This window comes from Oreochromis niloticus, linkage group LG18, assembly GCF_001858045.2.
Source record: "Oreochromis niloticus isolate F11D_XX linkage group LG18, O_niloticus_UMD_NMBU, whole genome shotgun sequence".
NCBI classification, from domain to species: Eukaryota; Metazoa; Chordata; class Actinopteri; order Cichliformes; family Cichlidae; genus Oreochromis; species Oreochromis niloticus.
In genome coordinates this window covers 11,288,491-11,315,051 of record NC_031982.2, presented here as the reverse complement: position 1 = coordinate 11,315,051, position 26,561 = coordinate 11,288,491, and the positions used below count along the sequence as shown (strand labels likewise).

The 26,561-nt window shown below is 42.2% G+C and overlaps 3 protein-coding genes across 3 annotated transcripts; 2 read left to right on the top strand and 1 right to left on the bottom strand.

Moving 5' to 3' along the window:
* The first annotated feature begins 44 nt into the window (after positions 1-44).
* marveld2l (MARVEL domain containing 2-like) lies at positions 45-4,666 on the top strand. Its single transcript, XM_003438009.5, has 6 exons — positions 45-233; positions 943-2,115; positions 3,355-3,542; positions 3,675-3,846; positions 3,926-3,976; positions 4,285-4,666. The coding sequence occupies exons 2-6, from the start codon at positions 1,018-1,020 to the stop codon at positions 4,399-4,401; spliced, it is 1,626 nt and encodes a 541-aa protein (XP_003438057.1). The 5' UTR covers positions 45-233; positions 943-1,017; the 3' UTR covers positions 4,402-4,666.
* A 1,615-nt stretch (positions 4,667-6,281) lies between these two features.
* zgc:154006 (occludin) lies at positions 6,282-16,599 on the top strand. Its single transcript, XM_005476075.4, has 9 exons — positions 6,282-6,552; positions 7,451-8,027; positions 8,631-8,834; positions 8,960-9,121; positions 13,064-13,218; positions 13,468-13,725; positions 14,377-14,548; positions 14,697-14,738; positions 16,138-16,599. Exons 2-9 carry the CDS (start codon positions 7,479-7,481, stop codon positions 16,237-16,239), a joined length of 1,644 nt encoding a protein of 547 aa, XP_005476132.1. The 5' UTR covers positions 6,282-6,552; positions 7,451-7,478; the 3' UTR covers positions 16,240-16,599.
* A 140-nt stretch (positions 16,600-16,739) lies between these two features.
* nr2f6a (nuclear receptor subfamily 2, group F, member 6a) lies at positions 16,740-25,306 on the bottom strand. Its single transcript, XM_005476076.4, is given in 7 exon segments — positions 16,740-19,102; positions 19,798-20,044; positions 20,204-20,535; positions 21,864-21,958; positions 23,302-23,497; positions 23,500-24,097; positions 24,414-25,306. Coding segments are annotated over 6 exon segments (1,215 nt in total). The 5' UTR covers positions 23,570-24,097; positions 24,414-25,306; the 3' UTR covers positions 16,740-18,827.
* Between the last annotated feature and the right edge of the window lie 1,255 nt (positions 25,307-26,561).

The window sequence follows — 26,561 nt, the reverse complement described above, 5'->3', positions numbered from 1 at the left end:
ACCTAGCAGTGCCAGTCAGCACCAGCGCAGGGGCGGTTCAGGTTTAATGTTTAAGCTTTTAGTACCACCTCTTTTGTCCGCACACATTAGCCAGTCTCCCTGTGTGTGCTAAACCAGGAGTGAGTCACCCGAGAGATTGAAGAGAGTGAACTGTGTGGGCCTGCTGGACAGTTGCAGCTCAAAAATCCCATGAGAAAGTGCCATCTCTACATGACCAGAGAGTTGGGGTCAAGGTAAGCTGTTGGATTTGACATTTAAAAAACAAATGTAGAATCAGGTGTTCCGTTTTTTAAAAATCAGCGATAGTATCGCAACAGTAGTGAAGTACACGGAGCCGCAGCATTGTGTGAGTCACAACTCACACAAGTCCTCTGTAATTAGCAAAGCCCAAGCAGCACTGGAGTCATGTTGGGGTCTTTTTTGGAGTTGTTGTATTCCAGCAGTTTGTGGTGTATGTGTCGTGCTGTTCGACATGGTGTGACTAATGGCTTTAACGGCCATTTCCACTAATTTTGGCCCATGTCATACAAACCACACTCCACTGCTGTTAACTGTACTGCAAACAACACAACTGTGTTTTAGAAATCTTGAATCGAGGCTTTCCTTCATTTTCTATTTAAAACAGAAATATTGTGTCACCATATATTTGCAACTGGTTGAGGAGGTCTGTGCATAAGATACTTCACTGTATAAGAATCTGACATTTGTCTTTATCGGGAAGGTTTTTATTTTTAACTATGTCCTGTAAATTTTAATTCAGTAGTAGAAACCCACAAATGATTATCTTTCTATCTATCTATAGATGGATATATACATACACATATATGTCTATACATATATGTATGTGTAGACATATATGGCTTCATTTTTACCCAAATAAACTGATATACAAATGTTTGAATGTTATTTGTAGAATGCTACTATTCTTTCTCTTTCCCACAGCTTCTCTTTGTCTCGCTGTGGTAAAGATTCGGCGATTACATTTTTACCAATGAATTCCCAAAATCAGCCCACAGCATGAAATCCTTCAAGAAACAAGACCACGAGGGAGTGGTCAGGTCCTCCACCATTAAAGATCCACCAGTTCCTGTATGGGTTACTCACACACCCACACCGGATAATATCACCGATGATGGCGAGGATGATGCGACCTCCACAGGTCGCACATCCAGTTCTCCACCTTATGCTGAGCAAGAGAAGGAAAAAAAAGGAAGCCTGAAGGACAGATTGAAATCCCTCATCCCTCAGTCATGGGGCAAAAAATGGACAAAAGAAAGCGACTCTGAAGCCAGCACAACTGGTATTCAGATCCTACCTAATGGGACCAGAGTGAGCCCCCCGGTAAGTCCCTTGGTGGAGCGTCGGAACTGGAATGAATCTCTGGGAAGCTCCAGTCACAGCTCACATAAGCCTTTGATAAGAGAGAGTCCCACTGACGGTCTCTTTGGTCATGTCCCAGTAGAGGAGTCACTACTGTCCAGCATCCACCCTGCAGAGTATTACGCTGAGAAGGTGGAGGTCTACAAGCAGAAGTACTCATATTTGAAATCATGGCCAGGATTGCTCAGGCTTCTAGCTGGACTTCAGCTCCTGTTTGGAGGAATGGTTTTTGCGTGTGTCATTGCTTACATTCAGAAAGACAGTGAATGGTCCAACAGCTACGGACTCTATAATGGTGTATACAACAATGGGATGGGCCTGTCTGGGTACAGCTACAGAGGTCCTATGACTCCTTTCATTCTAGCTGTAGCTGGAATCTCATGGATCCTTACTCTGTGTCTCCTGGTGGTGGGAATGACAATGTACTATCGCACTATACTTCTCGACTCCTCGTGGTGGCCCCTGACAGAGGCCTTCATCAACGTGGCTCTGTTCCTGTTCTACATGGCAGCAGGGATAGTTTACCTGAACGACTTGAATCGCGGGGGGCTGTGCTACACAACAATAGGTATTAACCCCATCGTCGCGAATCTGTGTCGGGTTGATGGTGGCCAGATGGCAGGAACAGCTTTCATCTTCATCAACATGGCCCTGTATCTAGGAAGCTTCCTGGTATGTCTGAAGATGTGGAGGCATGAAGCTGCACGTAGAGAGAGGCAGTATTTTGAGAACCAGGTACAGATTTTTACTCCTCGGTAAACAAATATGAAATACAAGGTCATGTCTTCTAAATCTGAATAATGACTGAAATACATTTCAGAGCTGCATATATGAAGGTATCCTCATGAATACAGTACAGTTGAATTCTCTGTGAAAGGCTAATATAGTGGAAAGCCACCTTTAAATTGCTCATCATCACAGTTTTTTCTGTTAAAGTTGTTTAATATTTAGCTCATTTCTTGTGTGGCAGATGAAGCTTGGGCATCACTTTTCAACTTTTGTCGTTATTTGGGGTTTTAAATATCATTTATTAGGCAGAGGTTGTCTGTCTCTCTATGTTAGCCCTGTGACAACTTGGCATCCTGTCTAGGGTGTACCCCGCCTCTCACCTTATGACAGCTAGGATAGGCTCCAGGCCCCCCATGACCCTACATTGAATAATCCATAGAGGGTGGCTGGATTGATAGATATGTATTAGTTCAACAGTCAGGGATGTTATGAATAACAGCAAACGTACTGTATGTAACTTTATTGTCAATTTGTCTGCAGCTAATTCTACCAACAGACAAGGCCTTAAAGTGAGGGTGAATTTTAAAGAACAGAGTTGCACCTGTAAATGTAGCTATCACCTGCATCTTTGGCACAAGGGCAGCTACTTTGTTCCAGTAACAATACTGATAATGATAAAATAACATCAGCACTGCTCCCATGACCATATCATTTCCCCACTGGCAGATAAACAGGTCTAAGAGGGCTGCCTGGTCTGTGACGTTGCAGGTTTGATAGAGCTAAATAGAAATATCAGATACACAGATGACTGGGGGGGGGGGGGGGGGGGGGGGGTTAGCAAAATATATCCCATGAGTAACCCACAGCAAATATTTGAAGAATAAAACAAGAATGAAGCAAATTAGTTTTCAATGTATGGCTGTTCCAGCTGTTGACAACAACATCTGGGCCACTGTAGGCTAACAAAACAACTATATTACTATGAGTGCAGATCGCCACATAACCTGTGCAGTAAACATGTCTCTATAGTCTTCTGTAATGGCGTGTTGGGATAATATATATAGTGATGTCAAATAAGAAAGGATGAGAAGCCAGATGTGAACATAATTGGTCCATTAAAGAAATGCAGCTTTATTTTTCAAAATAAAAGCCTTAATGTAATGATGGCACATGCCAGTATACTGTTTAGAACATCTTGTTCATTTGTTTTGTATTTGCCAAATGATGTTTTTCTTTTACCTTCAGCCTCAGGAGGAGCTTCAGCAGTCCATCCCACTCAAACCGGTAACAAAAAAACGCATATCATTCAGGGATGATGAAGCTGATAAAGCGCTGAGTAAAGATTATAACAATCGGGATAATCTCCTACATGAGGTCCAAAAGAATCCAGTCAACCTGAACCCCAAAGTGCACATCATTGCAGACTACATCATGTAAGTTAACATTTACATGTTGAATCACACCATTAGTTCTGTATTTATTTGTATTATTTATATACTGTAGGAACATTACCACATACAGAAAAATACAAAGAATCCGTTTTACTGTGTGTCTCCTTTCTGTAGCAAGTATCCAGAGATCAGCTGTGTGGAGGAAAGGGAAAAGTACAAAGCAGTTTTCAATGATCAGTATCAGGAATACAAAGACCTTCACAGAGACATCAGTGCTACTCTGAGTAAGTTCAGAGAGCTGGATCTCATGATGGAACGACTCCCCAGAGAGACAAATAGCAAAGAGGTGAGATTCATACCAACCTCCCAGGTAATAATCAGATGCCAATTTTAAATGGGCATTAATTACTTTGTTATTCATACAGGACCAACACAGGATTCAAAGTATTGTAAAGAAGTATCACCAGAAACGGAATGTAAGTGACAGAAGGTTTTTTTTAACCTTTTTAAAAAAATTTTTTTTTAATGACAGTATAAACCACGATTTCTGCAGCTGCTCACTCTGAAATCAATTGTAGCAATTTTCAAATTTAACCATAGAGGTATTAGAGTTCTGTTTTCTGCCCAGGTAATAGTAGCTTTTATTCGATAATTGTCTACTGATGCAAATAATTCTGAAAAATCATGTTTAACACAGATCAATTACAGAATGAATTGGGTAAGAAAGGATGGAAATAGAGTTTTCAGCCATTAATCAGCAGACTGTTGTGTGCGTGTTTCGCAGGACCCTACTTTCCTAGAGAAAAAGGAACGCTGTGACTACTTGAAAGCCAAGTTGTGCCACATTAAAAACAGAATCCGTGTTTATGACCAGGAGACCATGGCAGATGGTCAGACATGAAGAAGTTCAGAAAGAAGTGTCCGCAGCAACTGATGAACTGATGAAATAAAAACACTTTTTAAAATCTCCGCTTCTGTTTTGTGTGACAGACAATATTCTTCCTTCTGGAAAAGTCTGATTGTTGCACATCATTGTATTTTCATGTAAAATTAGATCAATGTTTACACAAATTCTGGTTTGTGACATGATTATACTACTTGGCCTACAACATTATAAGAGATGCTTCTTCTGTAGAGCTTTGACTTGACGGTTTTGTGTTTCTAAACACTTTCTTGTCATTTCTGTGATGGCTGAGCAATGTTCAAATGCTTTGGGTAGAAATAAAATCAAGTTAAAGGATTGTTATATATCTTTCTGTAATAAATTTTTTTAACTATATTAATTTTACGCTGTTATTTCTTTACTTTTCACTTTTCTTCTTTGGGCAACACAGCAAAAGCAAGTTCTTAGTTATCAGTTTAAAAAACTGCAGATGCCAAATTAACAGAACTTGGAAACTGGCAATAATTTTTAATCTAATGATATTAATATATTTTGGAGATTTCATAGTTTATCTGATTTAAAAATGTTAAATAAGAGAATGCAGCAAAATTTCTCCCAAATGTATTGTAAAGTAACTCAGTTCAGAAATATTATTCTTGTTCTCAGACTCTGCCACAGACATTAATAGAATACACAATGTAGAGATATTATCTATGAAATCAGCAGCTGTGGTATTTCTATTAAGACAACAACAACAAGAACAACAAGAACAACAAACAAAACCACCTGTTGATCCTTTCTCTTGTCATATACACCCATTAGAACAGATTTATAGTCACTGGCCATGTTATTAGTTACACATTGCTTGTACCAGACTCAACTACTTTGGACTTAAGGCCTGCCTTAATAGCTAATTAACATAGATTCAACAAGGTGCTTGGAATATTCCTCTGACATTTTGGTCCATATTGACATGATACCATCACATATTTGCTGCAGATTTGGAAGCTACACATCCGTGATGTTACTCTCCACATCCCAAAGCTGCTCTGCTGGATTGAGATCTGGTGACTGTAGAGGCCATTTGAGTATAGTGAACTTAATGCCATGTTCAAGAAATCGGTTTGAGATGATCTGAGTTTTGTGACAGGGAGTGCTATGCTGCTGGCAGCAGCCATCAGAAGATGGGCGCACTGTGGTCATAAACGGATGGACATGGTCAGTAACAATACTCAGGTAGGCAGTAAGGTAGTAAATTGAGACTCATCAAACCAGGCAGTGTTTTTCCAGTCTTCTTTTGTCAGGTTTGGTGAGCCTGTGTGAACTGTAGCGTCAGTTTCCTGTTTTTAGCTGACAGCAGTAGCACGGTGTGGTCTTCTGCTGCTGTAACCAATCACCTTCAAGGTTTTGATATGTCGTGCATTCAGATATACTCTTTCGCATACCTTGCTTCTAATGAGTGGTTATTTAAATTACTGTTGCTCTCCTGGCGGCTCCAAACACTCTGGTCATTCTCCTCTGACCTATGACATCAATAAGGGATTTTCACCCAGAGAACTGCGGCTCACTGGATATTTTCTCCTGAACCCAGGAGATGATCGTGTGAGAAAATCCCAGCAGTTTAGCAGTGTCTGAAATACTTAGACCAGCCTGTCTGACAAAAGCAGTTATGCACTTATTGTTATGATTTTGTAGTTAAGTATCACTCTGCATGGTATAAAGTATGAATCATAGATCACATGAATTGTATTTTTTACAAATATATTATAATTGATTAAAAGATTTGTCAAAAAGGTTTCGGTCTAATGCGTGCACTGGGCTGATTATCAGCAGGTTATACTTAGGTTGGAGGTTGTAAACTTAAATTTGAATGTAGCAGGAGCCTGGGTATAAACTGTCACGAGCACGTGGGTGAAGCAGGTCGTTAGCGGGTGAACTGTGCTCCTGCAGAGACGCTCGGCAGCTCCGGAGGGTGTGGGTGAAGCTTTCGAAACTTTCATTGTTTTGTTAGGAGAAACTATCCATCCAGTAAAATAAAGCCGAAGTTAACGATCGTTGATGGGATATAAAGCGGACGGTGTGGTGGTGGACAGGAGTCATGAACGACGCGGTTTAAGCACAGCTGAACCTGGACCGGTGTAAAGTTTACGAGCTTTCCACGGTGCTTGGGTAAGTTGCGTAACTGATATGTCCCTGTTGATTCTTCTCTGAAATTTACATTTAAAGAGAATTTTTTAAATTATTATTGACCGTTTAACCTCGCTGATGATGCTGATTGATTAAACGAAAACCTCCGAGTATTAACAATTGAGTTTAAAACATTTTACGACCAAGTAAAATGCTCATATTTTAAACTCGGAATGACAGTGGACTGAATATTGTTTTTTCTGGGCTGAAGTGGAATGAACCTCTTTTAATGTAGAGATGTTCAGTTATACACAAATAGCACACAGTTGCAGTAACAGAGAAGTACATTAGTTCGTTATTTTACGGGTTTAAATCAAACAGAAAAAGTTAAATTTGGGGGGTTTAAGTTGTATCTTCCCCTCTCCGTAAGTGGTGCTGACAATCAGCAGGTGCGCACAGGTAACATGCAGAACAGGGGATATGGCTGTGGCTCTCCACTGCTGAAAACACCACGCATGGCTGCTCCGGCTCACCTCTTATCTGCTGTGTGTCTGAATAATTGAAGCGTGCTTGGTTTGAGCTCATTGGAGTGATGAAGTGTGGGTCAGCTACACTAGAAAGGGTTCAGGGACGGGCTGAGGTGAGTGTGCTGCATGCTGGTGAGCTGAAAAAGGTACTTATAACTAAAACGTAGCTACACTTAATTAGCGCTTAAAGGGACAGGGAAAATACGTTGGAAGTGAATTCATCTTTTAGATTTTGAAAGTCATTTTACTCATCAAAGCATCCCACCGAAGTATTTAGACTATAAAAAATTGAATTAAAATACTTAGCGCAATAAAATCAGTTTTAAATGCATTATGTTATAGGGCTGATATCTATATAGGCTCAAGGCATTTACCCTTGCATTAATAGTGTCTCATTTTCACCCCTCTTCCAGGTGAAATTGGAGCATTATCCACTAAACCATGTATGAGCCTCGGTACTATGATAGCCCCCCTGTGTACAGCCCACCCTACAGCACTACCTCCCACAGCTTGTATCCCCCAAGGAGTGTCCAATCCCCTCGGAGCCAGAATGTCCCCTACACCTATGATGTCCCACCAGAGTCTTACTACATGGAGGGGAAGCCTCAACACTTCTACCGCTGGTTCTCACCTCCTGGTTTTGTCAAGACCTTCCAAGGAGCCACGGTGCTCATGTGTTTCCTCATCTTCGCCTTAGTAGCGTCAACTTTGGTGTGGGACATGAACAGATTTGGCTATGGGGGATATGGTGTTGTTGATACTGGAGGTGTTGGAGGGTTGGGGTCAGGATATTACGGAGGTAGCTACGGCTATGGCGGCTCCTACATGACTCCTCAGTCTGCCAAGGCAGCGATGATTTCTATGGCCGCCATCAACTTCCCAGTGTCACTGGGGTTCTTGGTGGCGAGTTTCTCACGGTCACGGAGCATACGGACATGCAGGTTTTACCTCACTGTGTTCATCTGCGATATCATCTTAGCTGTCCTTCAGGTGAGTCTGTCTCATCAAACAAAGAAAGCAAGTCACAAATATTTCAGTTGTTCATGTTCATCAAATCACTTCGATCAGCACTCATCACCCATCCATTCATTCTTCTTCTGCTTTTCAAAAGCAGTTGTCCTAACAGGATACACCCTGGACAGGTCACCAGTCTATCGCAGGGCCAGCATATGAGAAACAAACAACCATTTAATTGACTTGCACACCTTCAGCTAGATTGAAATCACCAACTAACCTAACACCCTGCATATCTTTGAATAGTAGGAAGAAGCCAGAGTAGCCAAAGAAAACCCGCACAGATACAGGAGAACATGCTAACTCCATGCAGAAGGACCCCAGTCAGAGAGGGAACACAGTACAGTGGTTCTGTGTTCTCTGTGGGCTTATCAGTGGGATCCTCTCCTGATCAGTCAGTTTTTACCTGAAACTGAATTGCAGCCTTTTGTGTTCAGAAATGATGCTAAATTAAATGTTTGAGCCAAATGTTTAGTGGAAGTAGAAACTACATGAGACTTCTGTGTTTTTAATGTGTGGCATTGGCAAATCACTGAAATGACTTATTATGATTAAATTTGCTTTCGGTTTGTCGTCTAGGGCATCATTGACATCATCTTTGTGATTGGGGTGAACCCGATGTCTCAGAGCTCGCAGAGCATGCTGTACAACCCCATGCTCATGATGTGTCAGAACATCCAGGGCAGCCCTAGCCTCAGTGGCAGCGTGGGGGCCGGTTTTCCTGGGGGGTTTCCTCTGTACAATCAATACCTGCAGCACTACTGCTACATGGACCCCGAGGAGGTTAGCAGGAAGTATCTATCTATCTATCTATCTATCTATCTATCTATCTATCTATCTATCTATCTATCTATCTATCTATCTATCTATCTATCTATCTATCTATCTAAAGTTCAATCTTTCCTCAGGCAGTGGCGTTTGTGTTGGGTCTTCTGGTGGTGGTGGCTTTGTCGTTTTCTGCTTACTTCGCCTACAAGACCCGCAGCAAGATTTGGCGCCATGGAAAAGCTAACATCCACTGGGATGAGCCCGTGGCCAGGCCATCGGAGGGGCAGGATATACAGGACTGGGTGAGCAAAGTCTCATTATTATTATTGACAAAGCATATAAATGGAGAACTGATGTTTATTAGCTGAGGATAAATAAAAAAGTTAATTAACAAAAAGATCTTGACTTATTTTTGTATAACTTCATTTTTTACAGTTAGAGTTACATCACTTCCTACATGGTCACGATGGCTTTTTTTTTTAGATACCAGCACCAATGAATTCCCAGCATTTATATAAACAAACTGTTGAAGTTTTCATGCATTGACAGTGAAAAATGAGTGTCACAAACTCACAATACCTGTCGATGTTGATTCAAAGAATACTGGTGTTTATCCATGACACTCCCAGGTTTCACTCTGACTGATGATTAACCAGACTAGTGATAACAGGCACATAGAAACCATTTAAGAATGACAGTCAGGCAGCATTACAAGGTCCAGGTTTTACCTTATAGTGACATGAAACTGATCAGGAGGCTCATAAAGTAACTCACTTTATGGTTAAGAGCCAGGTTTTAAGTTTCACTTTGCACACCGTCTCAGAATGATTCATTTAGAAGCAGAAAAATTTGTGGTAAACGCATTTTTTTAACTAGTTGTCCCTAAATAAAATTAAGTTGTTTTGTTCCTAACCTCACAGATTTACAACATATTACATAATATATTACACCATACAGCAACAAAGACGGCAAGAAATGAACCTCATGTAGCAAAGGTGTCGGCACCTCGTTCAGTTATTTTTTAATTGATATTACTGTATTCTCCATACAATCAGCCAAAACCCACAGAAACCAGTACAATATCCATCTAAAGAAATAACCCTGAACAGCAGCTTGACTTCTTAGATTTTATCAATGGGATAAGATATGTGCTTTGCTGTGAGTATGATGCAGATTACAAACAATATTTCTATGTTGTTTCTGTCACATGTATTTTTGTTTAAATTTAGATGACATAATTTATGACTTAGAAACTAAAAAATCTACTTAAAACTGAGACACATAAAAGAGACAGACAGAAATAAAAGCTCTTGACTAACACGCAGCACCACTTTGTTCCATCTGTTTGAATCAAGATTTTACCCACAGAAAAAACATTTGCTTGATCTATAGAACCAATTTGTACACATTTAATGGTTTTTCATTATTTTTATACATGACAGTATAGTAGAACAGTCCTGAAGACATCAAACAATTTAAATAACACAATTACAGTTTACAGTCGTGGTAATTTGGGGCTTTTAATTGACACTCACTCTCACAAACATTTGATTAAATGTCCCTCAGCAAGTTGCCCATCAGCCTGTATGGGAATTAGAGAAAATCCAAAATAAATTCAAACTCATGCACCCACTTCTTGTTTTTTTAAAGCCATTAAAGATGAATGCTGTATAATTATTTCACCATGCAAAAAAGACAGTTCAAAAAAATAACTAAAAGCCCCAAATTACCATGACATTCAAGCCTGTGATGAGAGCATGTAAACTTCTGACCTTTACTGAATGTGCCAAGCAAAAAATGTGAACAAAGCATTCCTCAAATAACCTCCTTTGCTTTGATAACAGGTTTGAGTACTGTTCATTCCAACAAGCGACTTCCTTAGGTTATCATAAAAAATTTTCCAGCAGTCTTGCAGGAGCTGCCAGCTGCGATAAGCATTTCTTGACTGATTTCCTCACTCTGCATCCCAACCATGATGGGTGGGTTTAGGTCAGGCTGTTGGAATGGCCATGCCATCTGATGCACTACTCCATCACTTTGCCACTTGGTCCGCTACAAAGCTCACAGAACGTTGAGGTGCAATTTGGCTCATTGTCATGTCATTAATAAACATCCTCCACAGCATGTTTATTAATGGGAACCAAAATGTGCACATACCGTCCAATCTGCCTTCTTTGCATTTCTCAGAGATGCAGATATGCGTCATCTCAGATTATGACCTCCGCAATGATGCGGGGTTTGAGGAATTTAAAGAATTAGTTCTTTTGGGGTTTTATTGACACATGTATCAATGAAAGGACAAGAAAAATTGGTTTGAGAGCTTTTCTCAGAGACCATCAGCGGTCCAGCATTTACCAGCTATTCCTGCTGCTTTGACGCTATGTGCTCTTTTTATTTCACAGTAGCCTGATGCGATGTTTAGCAGCGATTAATCTATTAGAGTAGCCATGTGACATGAACGTATCGGGTCCACCATGACTCATTAGGGCAAGGGAAGCAACGTATTCAGTAAGTTCAGTAAAGTCTTGGCCTACATTCTTCCTATCAGCGCAAAGCATGTACCGAGTTGCTTCATCAAGAGGCAGGCCCTATTCTGGGGCACTCTTGTATCGCACTGAAGATGCTTGCCTTGCAGGGAGGCATATATAATGTATGTGGCATGTATAATGAATAAAAAGGGTTGAGTTGCCTCTGTGTTGCTGTGTGAATCCCTACAGAGTGTGGTGGCACTAAATGATTCAGTCTGTGAAGGGGCTGCTACACACTGCTGCAGATTAGACTCCTGGCTAAGACGTAATTTCCCCCGGTTTTGTGCTACATGACTGGAAAAGAGAGATAATTGAGAGAATATAGGAAAAGTAGATTAAAAGCAAATGCGTTATGATATCTGACAACTGTGTGTTGCTTATGTTGAATTAAAAAAAAAAACTCAATTAATTTTTTTTATCAGCATCAGGAGTCGACCAGATGACAAGACCTCCTCCAAAGGAAAAGTATCTCAAGGTTACGGAGGGATTTTATTGTGATGATTGTTTACATAATGTCGCAGACCTCATTGCTTACAAATGACCATAATAGTGAGTCAAAGCAATCATTAAAGACAGCCTTCCTGGGTAAATTTCTAAATTCTAATAGTTGGCAGCCCTTTGTAGACAACACAATCAATCATTTAATTGGAAATATCTGCAGATTTAGGTAGTAATCAGAACCGTTACTAATAATAATCGTGATGTCTGGATTTAACAATAACAGCTGAATGTGCACCTGTCTGCCGCAGTGGATCAAATTCCTTGCAGCTTTCCTGTAGGTGCTCCCCACCCACACCCCCCACACCCTCACATGGGGGATTGACTTGCAACCCTCACATCCATAAGATCTATTTCACTGACTGCATTTTTCAAACATCAGCTCTCTAGACCTTTATCCTGTGTGACTGCACCCTGTTACAGAAATAGGTCAGACAAGCCTTCATTAATGATGCATATGACAGTGGATCAAATGAGGCGTAATGCAGTTTCAGTGTCTGATATTCTCCGTATCCTATAAGGATGTTTTCTTTTGACAGTAGTTGCAACATCTGTTACACTGTAGGTGTTAAAATATCTGTCTGATAAACACATGCGACTCTTCGCCGCAGTCTCAGCCTTTTCAGCGCGCTGCTGATGATATTGATGTTCACACGCTCTCACACTGTTAACGCTCTGGTAGAATGCATCTCACATCAGATGGAGCCGGGAAATTGTATTGTGCGGATGTGTCCTTCGAATGAATCGCCTCTGTTAGCTGCTGAAAGAAATGAAGAGATTATTTTAGGTGAGGGGGAGCTCATCCTGAAAACCTGGAGGAGTGCTTCTCTCTCTCTTTAATGGCTGAATGGATATGAGAGCTGTCACACTGTCATGCTGAGGCCAAGGCTAGCGTTTGTGCCTGCCCTTGTATCAGTCTGGCTACATGCGAACGCGTCTGGCAGGGACACGCCGACTTTCAGCCAAGTGTTTCTGAGCAGTTTGGAGAACCCTCCAGTTCTGCACTTCTCCACTTAGGCGACAGAGTCAGTCGAAGGATTTCTTTCCGGCTTAAAAAAAATACATCTCTCAACTCTGGAGGATTATATTATTTATATCATCGTGTTAAATATGGCGTTATCTCAGAAAATACCAAGATAAAGACTTCAGCTCATTCAAACCAGAGGTCCTGAAAGTAAATAAGGAGATTATGATTTGAGCGTCCGGATGTTGTCTTAGGTGAATCATGTTGGAGAAGTGCGCAGCACCCAGCAGGCACCGACTGTTGTTGTGTCAGAGAGAGCGGCGCCAGACCTGAGGGCGGAGAACAGCGTGGTCTCCTACGGCAATGGAGCAGTCAGCATCCACAGTGAGGGAAATTACAAAACCAACAGGTGGGTGATGTTTGCAGCAAATGAGTCTGTGACGCACGGATTCTCCAGTGTGGCCTGTGTCCAAATAATAGGTCACATTACAAAAACACACACACACATCTCTCTTCCTGTGAGGACAGTGACTGCTGCCCGATGTTTGGCTTCAAATCCAAACAAGTATTAAATAAAAAAGCAAAAAGAGACACATTTTCGTCACGGTGTCAAACATATAAGTTAAGTTTCCCTGTTCCTGATCTTGATTTTCCACAGTGTCTCTGCAAACAAGAGCAAGACACATGGTGCTGAGCCTTTGTACCAAAACTGCAGGGCCATAGTTTGTCCCAGCAGCTCTTCAGATGAGAGTGACAGCATCAGGCCTCCACCTTATTACCTGAAGAAGGAACGGAAAAAGGACAGAGAGCCAATGCCTGCTGCTCAGGCGACGATCGAGTCGCAGTATGAAACTGGTTACACCACGGGAGACACCGGCAACGGGCTGGACCGGGACCACACAGATTACCTCTACAGGTATGTCCTGAGGTTGCTGCCACGTAATGCTGCAACCTCAGAGAGTTCAGTCAAGGCAAAAGAAGCTTCGGTGGTGTTCAGAGTAGTTTAAATAATAAATACAAAATATAGTCTTGAACCTCAAATTATAAAGACTACATGTCCCTTTACTGAAAAAGAAAAATATGTTTTTACTCATATAATGTTAAAAATATGCATTATGTTTAAATGAAGAGTCTACGTGCTGGTTCAGATGCATTTCCTTCCTTTTAACAATCTCTTAATTTTTTAATGAACGAATGGAATTAAATTAAAAAATGCTGAATATCACTGCAGATGTTGACTAAGCAAGAAAAATTAGCATTGGTATCAGTTTTTAAAAATCCTCTTTGGTTATACCCACAATTAAGTAAAGATCATACCCTGAGGAGGAAAAATTATCTAATCAGTCACATCTTTAATAAAGAAATGACACAGTATTTATAATATTTTAGAGTAAAATACAGCAATATCAGAAAGAAGTGGTCAGGATCACTGTTGCCTCTAAGGGAGTTTAGCTAATTTAATACTGGTGGAGATACTAATGAAAAGCTCCCCTTTGTATCTGCCATTGCCCCAATAACAGTTTTAATGTAACAGTGATTTCATGTCTTGGTATTAACACTGTTCCAGGCTGTACCCAGAGATAACTTCAGATGAGCAGCGCAGAAAATACAAGAAGGATTTTGACTCAGATCTGTTGCGCTATAAGATCCTCTGCAGCGAGCTGGATGACATCAGCGACAAGATGCACAAGCTGAGCCGAGAGTTGGACGCACTGGAAGAAGACTCCATGAAGTACCAGGTAGAGAAAAACAGGAATAAGGTGCACAGAGTGGAAAAGCTTAAGGTGGAGGGCCAGGAGAATATATCAGCCAGTCATGGCTGTGGCTGTAAGTATTTGACATTTCCCAGCATAAAGTCTGCAAAACCTTTCTTTTTTCTTTTTTTAGGGTCTGGCAGATGAGTATAACCGACTGAAATATCTTAAAAGTGTGAGTATAAGAAGATCTGTGATGTCATAATGTAAAGTTTGCAGTTTCTTCACTTTCTAGCTGAGAGAAACTGAGTAAATTAAACATGCACTAACCTAAAATCATAGATTGAATTTAAAAGATGGACATGCCTGCTGCGTCATCACTCATTGGTTAAATTAAAGATCAGTTGTGAAGCGTCAAACCGAACATTTTGCCAACGTCATCTTAGCGTTTTGAAATCAACGCAGATGGTGAAAAAGTGGGACACTGCATGCTAGTTGGCTAATGACTTGTTTATCATAAGACACACAGATCCCCTTGTTGCTCCTTCTTTCTAACTCTACTGAGGACCATTTCTTAAAAATTACATTTCTTTTATAATCAGTAGGGCTTGAAGCTGGTGATTAAGCCCATAAACTAGACTATTTTCTGATGTTTTGCAGTAAGGGAGCTGAGGGGTATTTTCTAAAAAATTTTCAATGGTCACGCAAACAGAAAAAGTGCAGGATTAGAGTCACCAGGGAAATCAAATAAAAACACATTTTGCAAGACTTTTTGACTGTAAGTTATACTTCTGTCACCATCTTTGCTTGTCTGAAATCTTCCCACATGTCATTTCATCATTCTTTGATTTAACAGCCCAATTTGGGGGCTTTGGGTGGACCATGTTACATCCCCAAATAGCCCTAGATGTAAGGGGAATTACATAATACTAGATAGGGAAACATGAGGAGGCTGTTTGGGTCGGTTTGAAAAGATTTATTGTCAGGTTGTGAATAAAAGGAAGCAGAAGTTCATTTTAGGAAGAGACAAAACCAACACAGCAAACAAACTGGCCCTAACTTGAAATAAAACCCATTGACTGATGAAGCTAGTCAACAGAAAAGTAGACCTCCCTAGCAACCAAAGATAAACAAGAGAAAAGGGGGAATATCAAAAGAATATGGCAACTCTCCCCTACAAGCTCCCTGTGGTCACAATAAATCAGTCGGGTTTAACAAGCAAAAACAAACCAGCTAGGCACATAAGAAACCTACAAAAAAATAAAACAAAAAAATAGCCAAGCTAAGGAAAGGCAGCTTTAGTCAACTTCTATAGGCCCTGGAGAGCATGCAGTGGCTGCAGGACTCATACCAGCACCAGTGACATGAAAAGCAGGAACATCAGGAACTAGCAATAGGGAAGGGTGGAACCCAGAGGTCAGGACCTGAAAGCAGAATGTAGCCATCTATATACTTTTTAATTTCTTTAAGGGGAGCTATGACATGTTCGCATGTATTAGACAAATGTAATTTGCTGTTTTACAGTCCAGATTATAAAATAAACTAGCTATCTCATTCCTGCACTGTAACACTACTACAATTGGCAATATTGAGTTTTTTAAATGTACACTTGCTTAAATTTTGTTTTTTTCTAGACGCCTGAGTATCAAGCAAAGAAGAAGCAGAGTAAGGAACTTCGGCAAAAACTTTTCCACATCAAACGTCTGGTGAAAATCTACGACCAAGGTTTCTGCTAGTGTACATTATTCATCTGTCCAGAAAGGTGTGCTGACAAGAATTCACCCAGCATTTACTGACTTTTCCTTCACTGGCTGCACAGAACTTCCCTGCTGGTGGCGCTAATACTGGTCCTACAGCCAGTGAGCCTCATTTCTGTTTTTGACATTAATGTTCATGAAGCTGTAAGCATACAGCAACTCTGTGTGTGGTTTTAAACTGCATAAGAACACGGCACTGTCATATGTCTGTCACCATGTCTGTCATATTTAAGCATGAGATTTCAATTTCAGTTGTAATTTAATTTAAATATATGACAAACTATGTAAGAATACGCTGGAAGACGAGCATAATGTAAATAAAGAAGCAAGTGAAACTCCTCTGTTTTTGTCATACAAAACTACTTTCAACAGCAAACTTGCAGTACATGTTGCAGTGTTTATTTGGCATTCTTCATACAGATGAAATTACAACACATTATTCAAGAAGTTAAAAAAAAACATAACAAAGACACATCGTCATCGTTTGATTCTTTTAATAGCGTTGCCATACACATGAAATTTTAAATCTTAAGAACTCAGTAACACAAAGATAAGAAAACATTAACAATATTTTTTCCCCCTCCCTCTACGGCATGGTTGTGTGAATTGTAGATTGAGGGAAGAAAATGCAAAGAACTTCCAAAATGGCCCAGCGGCAAATCAAGAAGCAGGAGTTGCACTCTTCCTCTCTGGTTTCTTAAATTGCAAACTGCTGAATCGTGCTGAGTTTGGAGTGCATTTGTCATAATTTCCTTAAAAATACCTAAAATAGTCCTGATTTTGTAAACCCGCCTCTTGAAATACCCATGCGAGGTAAATCCAGGTGGACCAGGGAATCCCATCTTCTTCTAACCCGACAGACAGTATAATCTTTTGGCATTGAATATCCTGCAAGCGCAGTCTTTTCACCAGATCCTCATCAATTACAACATCATTCACAAACAGCAGAGACACACTCAAGACGCTAAGAGATGAGAGCATGAACAGCTCTACGTCGTATTAGTTGTAATGGCATTCAGCTTCTTTCTTGACATCTCAACAGATGACAGAGGTATTTTCATGTAAATACAGGTAGGAAAAAAAAAAGAAGAAACATTTAGGAGCTACCATTGAAGGCAAATACTTTAATGTTTAAATGAAACTTTAATTACATAAAATAAAACAGTATCAACTTAGCAGAGATCCAAAATAACAGTTGAACATGCAGAAAAGACAAAAGCCGGCCTTAATATATATATGTACATATTTCAATACAGTTTTCAGGAGATCGTGGTCTCCAGAAGCGTAAACTGGGATTTAACTGGTAGTGTCGATTATTAACTCTTAGAGCTGTTTTTGTCAAGCAAATTCTTATTGTTTCAGAATCGTTTCAAACAACTAAACTCAAGTAGAATTTAGACGTCAGCCTGCCGTTTCTCAGTGCATATGTGAAAAAAGAAAACAAATATATATTTATATATATATGTATATATAATAACAATGATGTTTGATCAAAATAACGCTGAATGCACCATATTCAGCGAGTCAAAACTCATATTCAGTAGACGACTGAAAATCAATTTGGGGGATCTAAGACTTGTGTTACACAGGTGTCCCAAATTTGTACTGAAAAACAAGGCAGTTGTCAAAAAGAAGGCGGTTTCTGGTGAACAAAATTTACAGAGGTTTGTGTTTAGGAAATATCAGACTAAAGCATTCTGATGTCTAGTGAGGTATTAGTCCGCTCTCATCTTACTATGCCTTTTTTTTTTTTTTTTTGTTAAATCTTCTTCAACTACACCACCAGTGAGCCCTGTGGATGAATTTAAATGCGCTGTTTACTCGATGGTCAGGCAGTCACAAGTCGGTTCATCTCGTTTTCTGGGTGTAAGGACCATCTCGTAGGATGACATGATAGACTTTGGTGAATTTTCCTTGGTTTTATCTCCTTTCTGCTCCTTTTCAAGAGCTCCTTAGTGTCTTCCCCGGTGTTGAGGTAAGAGTTTCCCTTCAACAGTGAGGCGCACAGATCGATCCATAATAGTGATGATACTGGATCATCCTGTGGTCAGTTATTTGGTTAAAAAGGTCATTGTATCACAAATGGTGAGCCATGGAAAATGAGCCTGGTGTGGGAAACACTGCTCCTCCGATGTTTGTTGGCAGGACAGTTTTGTTCTCTAAATGTATTTGTAGTGGGGTGCTGCTGCCCTCTACATGAAACTGCAGAGTCTTTAGTCACTATGACATGTGGGTGGTGACATGACTGGCTGTGGTGGCCATATCGGAGCCCAGCGTGAGGAGCTGGTCTCCGGCCTGGGACCTGGCACCAGAACGACAGCACTGGCAACAAGACAGCTCCAGCTTGGCACTGGCTATGCTATTCTTCTACTCTCTTCTTCTGGAGGCCCATGTGGAGTCTGAGGGCTCGTTCATGAGGGGGAATTGAGCGGTTACAGTACAGTGCATATGATGGCCAGCTGGCGCTGCAGTTTGATAACCACACAGATGGATAGTGATGAGTCAGGAGGTTTCCTGTGGGTCCTTGTCGTCACTATTACCAGACGGAGACCTCGTCTGTCAGGGAGCTACTGTCCTGGGACATACGGCCAGCTGATTGAGTTTCCGGAGAGCTGCATGTCCCGGATCAGCGTCTCAATGGGTGTCTTTCCTATCAGGCGCATGAAAAAGAGCTGGGAGATGAGGCTGGCAGGAACGGCACGCAGGGCGGGCAGGCGCAGGAGGAGGCGGCCGAAGCGCTGAGGCTGACTCGGGTACTGCATCCTCTCGTACTCTGTCAGAGCCACCTGAGCCTTCTCCTGCAGAGACTCCACGTGTACTGGGTCTGTTAGACCACAGGCATCTAAGAGGGAGGAGGGAGGAGGCAGTTACTTAATAGTGTGGGCAGGTTACATAAAGAGTCGTGATGAGCCTAGAGGAAGGATGAAATCCCAGCAAATAATGTAATAAAACCTCCCAGAGGGAAACACGTGAAACCAAAGTGCTTCATCTATGGATGCTCTCAGGCCAAAACATGATTTATAAGCCTCACTTAAAAAAAGTTTTACTTTAAATAATGATCGCTTTTAGAGGTGACAGTCGCTATAAACTACTTCTTTAAGCCAGACACTTATGTAAGACTTAAGTCAGGAAAAGCTCAGGGCTCATGATGATCAATGGTGCTGCTAATTACAAAGCACTTAAAACATTACTGCATTTTCAATGACAAGCCAGGAGATGGTGCCATAGGAGGTAAATTGTTCGATGAATGCCTTGGACTAAGTGGCTTGTTAGTCTTCCAGCAGTTCTTTCTGTTTTTTCTCCATGAAAGAAGAAGAAGACGGACATGAGATCAGTTTCTCTAAATCCTAAAGCCTCTTTAAACAGTTAAAGGGTCTTTTTACAAGATAAAGCTGTTGGATGTTTGCCAGGCACCATCAAACTGTGAGGATTTTTACCATTCTTTTGTTGATCTAGCTGTGCTAAAATGACAGCAGGTGAAGTCAACAAGCAAGACTATGTTTTCTGCTCTTACTAGCCACTCGAATCACTAATCACCTGGCGAGAACAGCGCGATGGCCTTGAGACAGCTGTACTCAGCCGAGTCCACCTGTAGCCTGGTCAGCTTGTCCACCTGGTCCTGGAACACCCTCACCTGATCCATGAAGGACACCACGCGCTCCGCAGACATGGGCGAGGAGTGGAAGCCAGCTGCAGCCAACAGGGGCGCCATGTGGAGCGGCAGGGCAGACTGCGCCGCGCTGAGGATGAACAGCTCGCTCCAGCTCAGTCTCAGCAGGGCCACCTGAGGATTTAGTAGTGACACCCCCCTCAACACTTTAATGTCTACTCAGTTCATTCTGCTTATGTTTTACAGTTCCTGCTATATAATCTGATAAAGAGGGACGAGTCTTTCAAAATCAAAACTGTATATGTGGCTTTTAATTAGAAATAATCCTCTAACCTGGTCGGACACAGGCAGCTCAGGGAAATAAGGGATGTTCCTCGCCCACTCCACTGTGCTGAAGAGTAACCGCGCAGCCAGTTCACAGATATTATCTATTCCCATAGCGTTGTCAGGACCGGCCTGCTGGTTGTACTGGTGTCCATAGCGACTGTTGGGGTAAGGCTCGGCTCGCAGCAGCTGGGAAATAAGTTCAGACACTGGCTGACCACCACCACTACCTCCATTGTTGTTGTTATAGAACTCGCCGCCTCCAAGGCCACTGGCGCCACCTATGGGTGTGATGGAGGGGCTGAGGCTCGGCTGAGGTGGGATGCGACCGCGTTGAACTGCTGTATTTTGGTTGGGGGACAAAGGGGAGGAGAGGAGAGGAGAGGAAAGGAAAGGAAAGGAAAGGGTTGGAGAAGAAAAGGGCAGAATAGAAAATTGCAAAGGACAAGGGGAGGTGATGGAGGGGATTTGGTTGAGAAGACCAAAGAAAAGAAAAGTTAAAACTGAATTCAGCCAGCAGTGCATTTCTGATTACCAGCAGACAGGCTTGACTCAATTAGGAAGCTATTCTCCAGCATTAAAAGCATGCACAATCAAACTCAGCACAAAGCAGGGCAGAAACCAATAGAGATCGCTGCGTTTGGGGATATTAATTCCCGGTATGAGCATCTGCCCTTTTCAAGCGTCCTTGAGCAACATGCCCAATTCACACATACAGTAGGAATGCGGCTCACTAGCTGACTCTGACCTCTCACTCAAGGTAGTGGAGCAAATGGAACCTCTCTCTTGTTTTACAGGGACTCATAATGTGTCTAGTTAGCGTACTTTGTGATCTGTGATTACAAGGAATAAACCAACTCAAGAGACACTGAGGGAGGATGTCTGTGCTTAGAATCTCCTGAATGTTGATGTCAGTTTTAAAAGGCCTAACAAATGTGTTTGTTTGCAACTATTTATTTATTTGTTTGTTGTTGTGTATCAGTCAGAGGGCCTTGCTTGATCCTCCACTTAGGGTGAAGTTCCCATATTGGATTCTTCTTGATTGAGCCAACAAGTCAGAGGGTTTCTGTAGCTTCAACCAGAGGCTTAAGCCTCTGGGACGCAGGTGTCTTAGCCCTGTATCCCTCTCACTCACTGTTACGCAGGCACTAGATTAAGCCACTTAGTACATGGCATTGAGCTGACACGCATGGCTTGCTAAGCCATGATAGGACCTAGAGAACTATGTGTGGCATTCTCTGCAATACAGAGCAGAGAAAAGGCAAGATCACACTAGCAGATAATTACTACTATACTATGATGGGTTTTTATTCTTTTCAAAAAAGTATCTGATGGAAATAACGAGAAGACTCTCTGATGCTTAGTGCTGAATGTCACTTATCCCCCCTTTTTTTATAGTTTAGTGGTTTACACATTTACCTAACAAGCAGAAGATCCCTGGTTTGGGGGGGTTTATGTAGGATCCAACACATAAATCAAATACGCAGAGCTATCCACTGTGGCAACCCCTTATAAATGCAGGAGCAGCTGAAAGTGGCCTTTTGTAATCATTCAGCTGCGGTATTTCCATTATTGTGCAATTATAATCACAGCATTTGCCACAGCTTTTTTTATTTTTGCCAGAGAAAGTGAATGGATGGTAAAATAATTTGCGGAACAGGATAGTTACCTTCTTTGCGCATACCAACACGGAAACACTTCTTCAGGCGACAGTACTGGCACTGGTTCCTGTGGTGCTGGTCGATCTGACACTCTCTGTTTGATCTGAGAATAAAAACCAGAAAAAGTTCATTAGTGAATAATAAGTCATTAAATATTTGCCAACTTTATTTGATTGTCTGGAAAAAATGAAGTCAGCCTTATGTCATCGCATATGTGAGACGGAAAAGAAACAATTGTGCAGCACATGCAGCAGAGCAGCATTACAAATGTGTAAAGTTAATAAACATTTGCCCCACATCACACCGGCATTTACACATACTGCATTTACATGTATTAAAATACATCGACTACACTGTCCTGTAATACAGTTAATAACTGTCAGCTTTACTGCGGGCATCAGTTTGTGTGACATGTGATCAAAAGCGGCCAAACCTGATGACAAATGTAAAAACAAACCCCACACACGGAGTAGAAAAGTCGCAGAGGGAAAGCTGCTCTGATGTGCAGCCATTATCTTCCTCTCAAAAAAAAAAAAAAAAACAATCTGATGAGCATAAAAGCTGTTTGCAGATTAGTGTCAACAGCCTGATGCCAACACTTCCTTTTCACAGAGCTACTCAACATTAATATTGCATTATGAAACTAGATTTTCCACGAGGCTGCGCACAACATGATGGCGCCCTGAGAGCTGATGGCTACATGGTTCAGTCATATAGCTTAACTGTATGTAGCTGTCTGCTGTGCACAACAGACGCTTTCATTATTATTCAAGTAACATTGGCTAAAAATGTTATCATGGGCTAAATAAGTCAAATGAACAGCAAATAAATAAATAAATATTTGTAATTAATTAAAGGATTCAGATACTTTTTTTGATCAGAAGTGAACAGAAATAATCTGAAGCGAGAATATCTTGGCTTGGTAAGAGCTCGGATTGTCTTTTAGATTGATTTAAAAAAGAGAGAAAATAATCACTAGTTTCAAAATTGTATGGAAATGGCGATCTAGTGAACACATATAACAAATATTAGCTACAAATAATAGCTGATTTGATTAGTAACGTTTCTGTTATTTTTTGGGAATAATTTAGTCAGAAAAAACAGATAATAGTGAAAATGTTCTTCCCACATGAAAGCAGTTTGTTTTGTGGCACTTAAAGTATTACATCCAGTACAACAAGACAAAGAAATGCAACGAGTCCTCACATTTAGGAAGTGTATATTTGTCAATAATAAAACGTCATGTCAATAATAACTATTTTTAAATATTTCATTTAGTCTACAAATTTTTTAAAAAGAAAAAAACATATGGACGTATTTTTTAACGATAACTAGTCTCATTTCCTCTTTCACCTTCCAGTATCCTGTATTAAGCGGGTTTCTCAACACTGTGCGAGCTCAGCCCATCAATAAATCAAAAAATAACAATTACCCACAATGCCTCACCTGCAGGTGTAGCTGAGGTTGCGCCTGACGCTCCTCTTGAAGAAGCTCTTGCAGCCCTCGCAGGTGAACACTCCGTAGTGTTTCCCGCTGGATTTGTCCCCGCACACCACGCAGTCCACCACGCAGGCCTTGTCATCTTCTCCGGCTTCCATGTCGCTGCCTCCCGCCTGGGGAGAGCCGTCTTCCTCCTCCCCCTCAGGTAGCCCTTGTCCCCCAGCCCGTTAGTGCCCCCATTGGGATCTCCCCAGCCCCCACTCACCATGGCCATCGCTTGGTTACGAACCACCGCAGAGGAAAATGGGACAGGCAGCCAAGATTTCTGGTTGCTGTCAAGGTAACATAAATATCAAAAAGTCCAGACTGTGTGTGCGTGTGTTTTCCCCCACCTCTCCCTCTCTCAGTTGTTTATGAAGTCTCTGGGTTGTTATACCAAAGAACAGAAAGAAAAACAATCCTCAGGGTAGATGGCAGATGTCAATGAGAGGGGGGCTAAAAAAGGAGGGGGCTTTAAGCCTTTGAGTAGAAGTGTGTTTGGCAGGAGAACGAGGAAAAAAAAAAACAAGAGCGATCAGTCTCCTCCCACTCCACTATGACCTGGAAACAGTCTCAGTGTGGCAACTTTTAGTTTTGCATGCATGTAGATTTCAGTGTCTTCCTCTGCTCTTTTCTCTCTCGCGCTCTCTCTGTATCCAGCTCGTAGCCCCTGCCTGGTGTTTTCGTCCTCTTCTTCGGACCAGTTCCTGAGATGGTTAAGGGCAACGAGCGCTGCACAGGCAAATAGTCTCAGCCGAGGAACCTTTCACAGGAAACACACATTAAGCGCACACCCTCCAAAATTAAAGCAAAACACAAAATCATTTGCAAGCAAATGGCACGAGGTGCAGAATCCTGTCTCGCGCTGCTCTGCATGCTCTTGTCCTCTCACACACGTACAGCCCTGTCTCTGTAGCAACAGTAATGGCTGAAAAAGGACCTCAGCATAGCTCGCCTTAGCACATGCCTGGAGAGCATTTGACCGCCCCTCTTAAAGTACCCCTAACACTGAATTTGCCCTTGCTCGTAGCAGCTATTCTGTGTATGCAGAGTCCTTTGAGAGAAAATGTCAAGCTTACCTTAGAGCAAACAGTAATGTGGTGTCTGTGGCTTCCCTCGCTGAAAAAGAAATCCTCTTGTCGCTCTAGAGATCTTCCTGAGAAGGCGGGCAACTCTTCTCTCCCTGCTGTAATCCCCTCAGCAGCAGCAGTAGCATTGTGACCCGTGATGGAGACATTCCACACTGAGCAAACCAAGTTAATGTCCACGCAGCAGCTGCAACATTTTCAGGTGGTCACGGCGGTCCTCAGAGCGATGTTGGGGGCAGCTGCAGCAGCAGCAGCAGCGGCGGTGGCAGCAGACCTGGCGACGTGGACTGCCTGCACTCACTTCCAAAACACACACCAGCAGATCCCCGGCACAAGGAAGTGATCTCTCTTCCTTGCTTGTTGTAGCTTGTTGTAGCTTCAGTTGTGACACAAGCTTCTGTGCTTCCTGCTTCCACAGAGAAAACCCAGAAAAACAAGAGAGCGTACAAGAGGGTGTCCGTGTGCTCAGCCCTCCATAGTTCCCGTGGTCGCTCTCCAGGCGCTTGTGCAGCCTTCTCCCTCCAGCCTTTTGTGAGTGCTTGTCCACCAAGAACTAATGACTTGCGGCCTAGCCCCTCTGTGCTGCTTTTCGCCTCTGTGTGTGTGAGAAGCGTTTCCCTATGGCTCAGGCGATCAGAAGGAGGGGGTTGAAGAGATGGGTGCTCCTCTCACCCCTCTGTCTCTCCCTCTCCGGCTTCACAGTCCACAAATCAGATTATGATTCAAGGAAATGGCTGAGCTCGACACACAGACTGAAATTCTCAGCATTTGCTTTTTTCCCCCCCACCTTCTCTCTCTCTCTCCTCGACCCTCTTTCCTGTTGTCTGTTTTCCTCCAACGTATTTGTGTGTGTCTGTGTGTGTGTGTGTGTCTGTGTGTGTGTGTGTGAGTCTGTGTGTGTTTGAGAAAGAGAGATCAAGCAAAGCCGGAGAGAGAGAGAAGGAGGGAGGGGAGCAGGAGTGTATGCAGAGGGGGAGGGGGCTGTGTGTGTGTGTGTGTGTGTGTGTGTGCGCGCACCCAGGGATTTGACACTGCTATTCAAGCCCTGTGGTTACCATGGTGCTGGCTGCCTTATATGGCCATTGGAGTCAAAGAGCAAAGAGAGTGGGCTGTGTGGGGCAGCGTGCGCACACAAACACACACACAGGAAGAATGTGGAGGATGTCTGTCTTCAGAGATGCAGAGAGCATGACCCCGAGGCCCCAAAAACCATCCCGACAAAACCAGATTACCCAGAAGCCCCACAACAAACGCAAGCAAACCAATCTCCTGCCTCGCCTTTGTCTTTAAGAACACCCCCAGATTCATGCTTTCATATCGCAGTAAACTTTGTTTTTTAAGAAGCCAAGCGAGGTAGCATCGAGGTGAACTTCAATTCCCAGCGCAAAAGCGCACTGCGCCGTGAACGGTGCTCTTTGATCCCGCGTACATGCGAGCAGTCCTCCCGAGAACACCTTTATTGTGCTGGAAAATAGAGGTTACCATTTTATGGTCACTGCTCATTTCTCAGAGGTCCTCTGTTTTCAGCGCTTTGTTGCCATGCACGGTGTTTTGTGTCGGAGCTTACCCCGAGAGGTCAAACTGACTTTCACGCCCCTTGCCACGCTAAAAGCCCGGGGTCAAATTCCGATAAAAGGGTAGGAGAGGAGGGACGACAACCTCGGATAAGAGCTTCAAGAGATAAGTGATGAATCTGCTTGTAAACTGCGCAGCTTCATGGGGGTCGCAGTCAAAGATATGGATAGATGAAAGTGCCCTGAGAGATCCCATTATATGCAACTTGTCTTATCTAGAGATTGTGAAGGTATCTCCCCCCAACCCCACCCTACTGACAAGCAGCTGGTTAGCCCCACCCCCATCTGCACTTTTATTGCATTCCTAAATCTAAATCCAGCTTTACCGCTCTCCCCCTGCAGAACACTGTGTGTATTTGTGTGTGTGTGTGTGATAGAGAAGCATTGTCCTAACCATTGTGCAGCTAATGGGTCATCAGAGGTTTGTGTGGGAGAGTGTGTGTTAATTTGAATGAAAGTCCCTTTAATTAGGCCTCTGTGCCTGCTTATTGTCACTTCTTGTGTTGAGAAAGATTAGGCTTGTCAAATAAAAGGCTGCTTGTAAAAGGAGTGTGTGTGGAGGGAG

Coding starts and splice junctions, on each gene's coding strand:
- marveld2l (XM_003438009.5), top strand. CDS start 1,018: ATGAAATCCTTCAAGAAACAAGACCACGAGGGAGTGGTCAGGTCCTCC. Junction 2,116..3,354: donor GGCAGTATTTTGAGAACCAG/GTACAGATTTTT, acceptor TTTTACCTTCAG/CCTCAGGAGGAGCTTCAGCA. Junction 3,543..3,674: donor ATCATTGCAGACTACATCAT/GTAAGTTAACAT, acceptor TCCTTTCTGTAG/CAAGTATCCAGAGATCAGCT.
- zgc:154006 (XM_005476075.4), top strand. CDS start 7,479: ATGTATGAGCCTCGGTACTATGATAGCCCCCCTGTGTACAGCCCACCC. Junction 8,028..8,630: donor TCATCTTAGCTGTCCTTCAG/GTGAGTCTGTCT, acceptor TTTGTCGTCTAG/GGCATCATTGACATCATCTT. Junction 14,549..14,696: donor AAGACTCCATGAAGTACCAG/GTAGAGAAAAAC, acceptor TTCTTTTTTTAG/GGTCTGGCAGATGAGTATAA.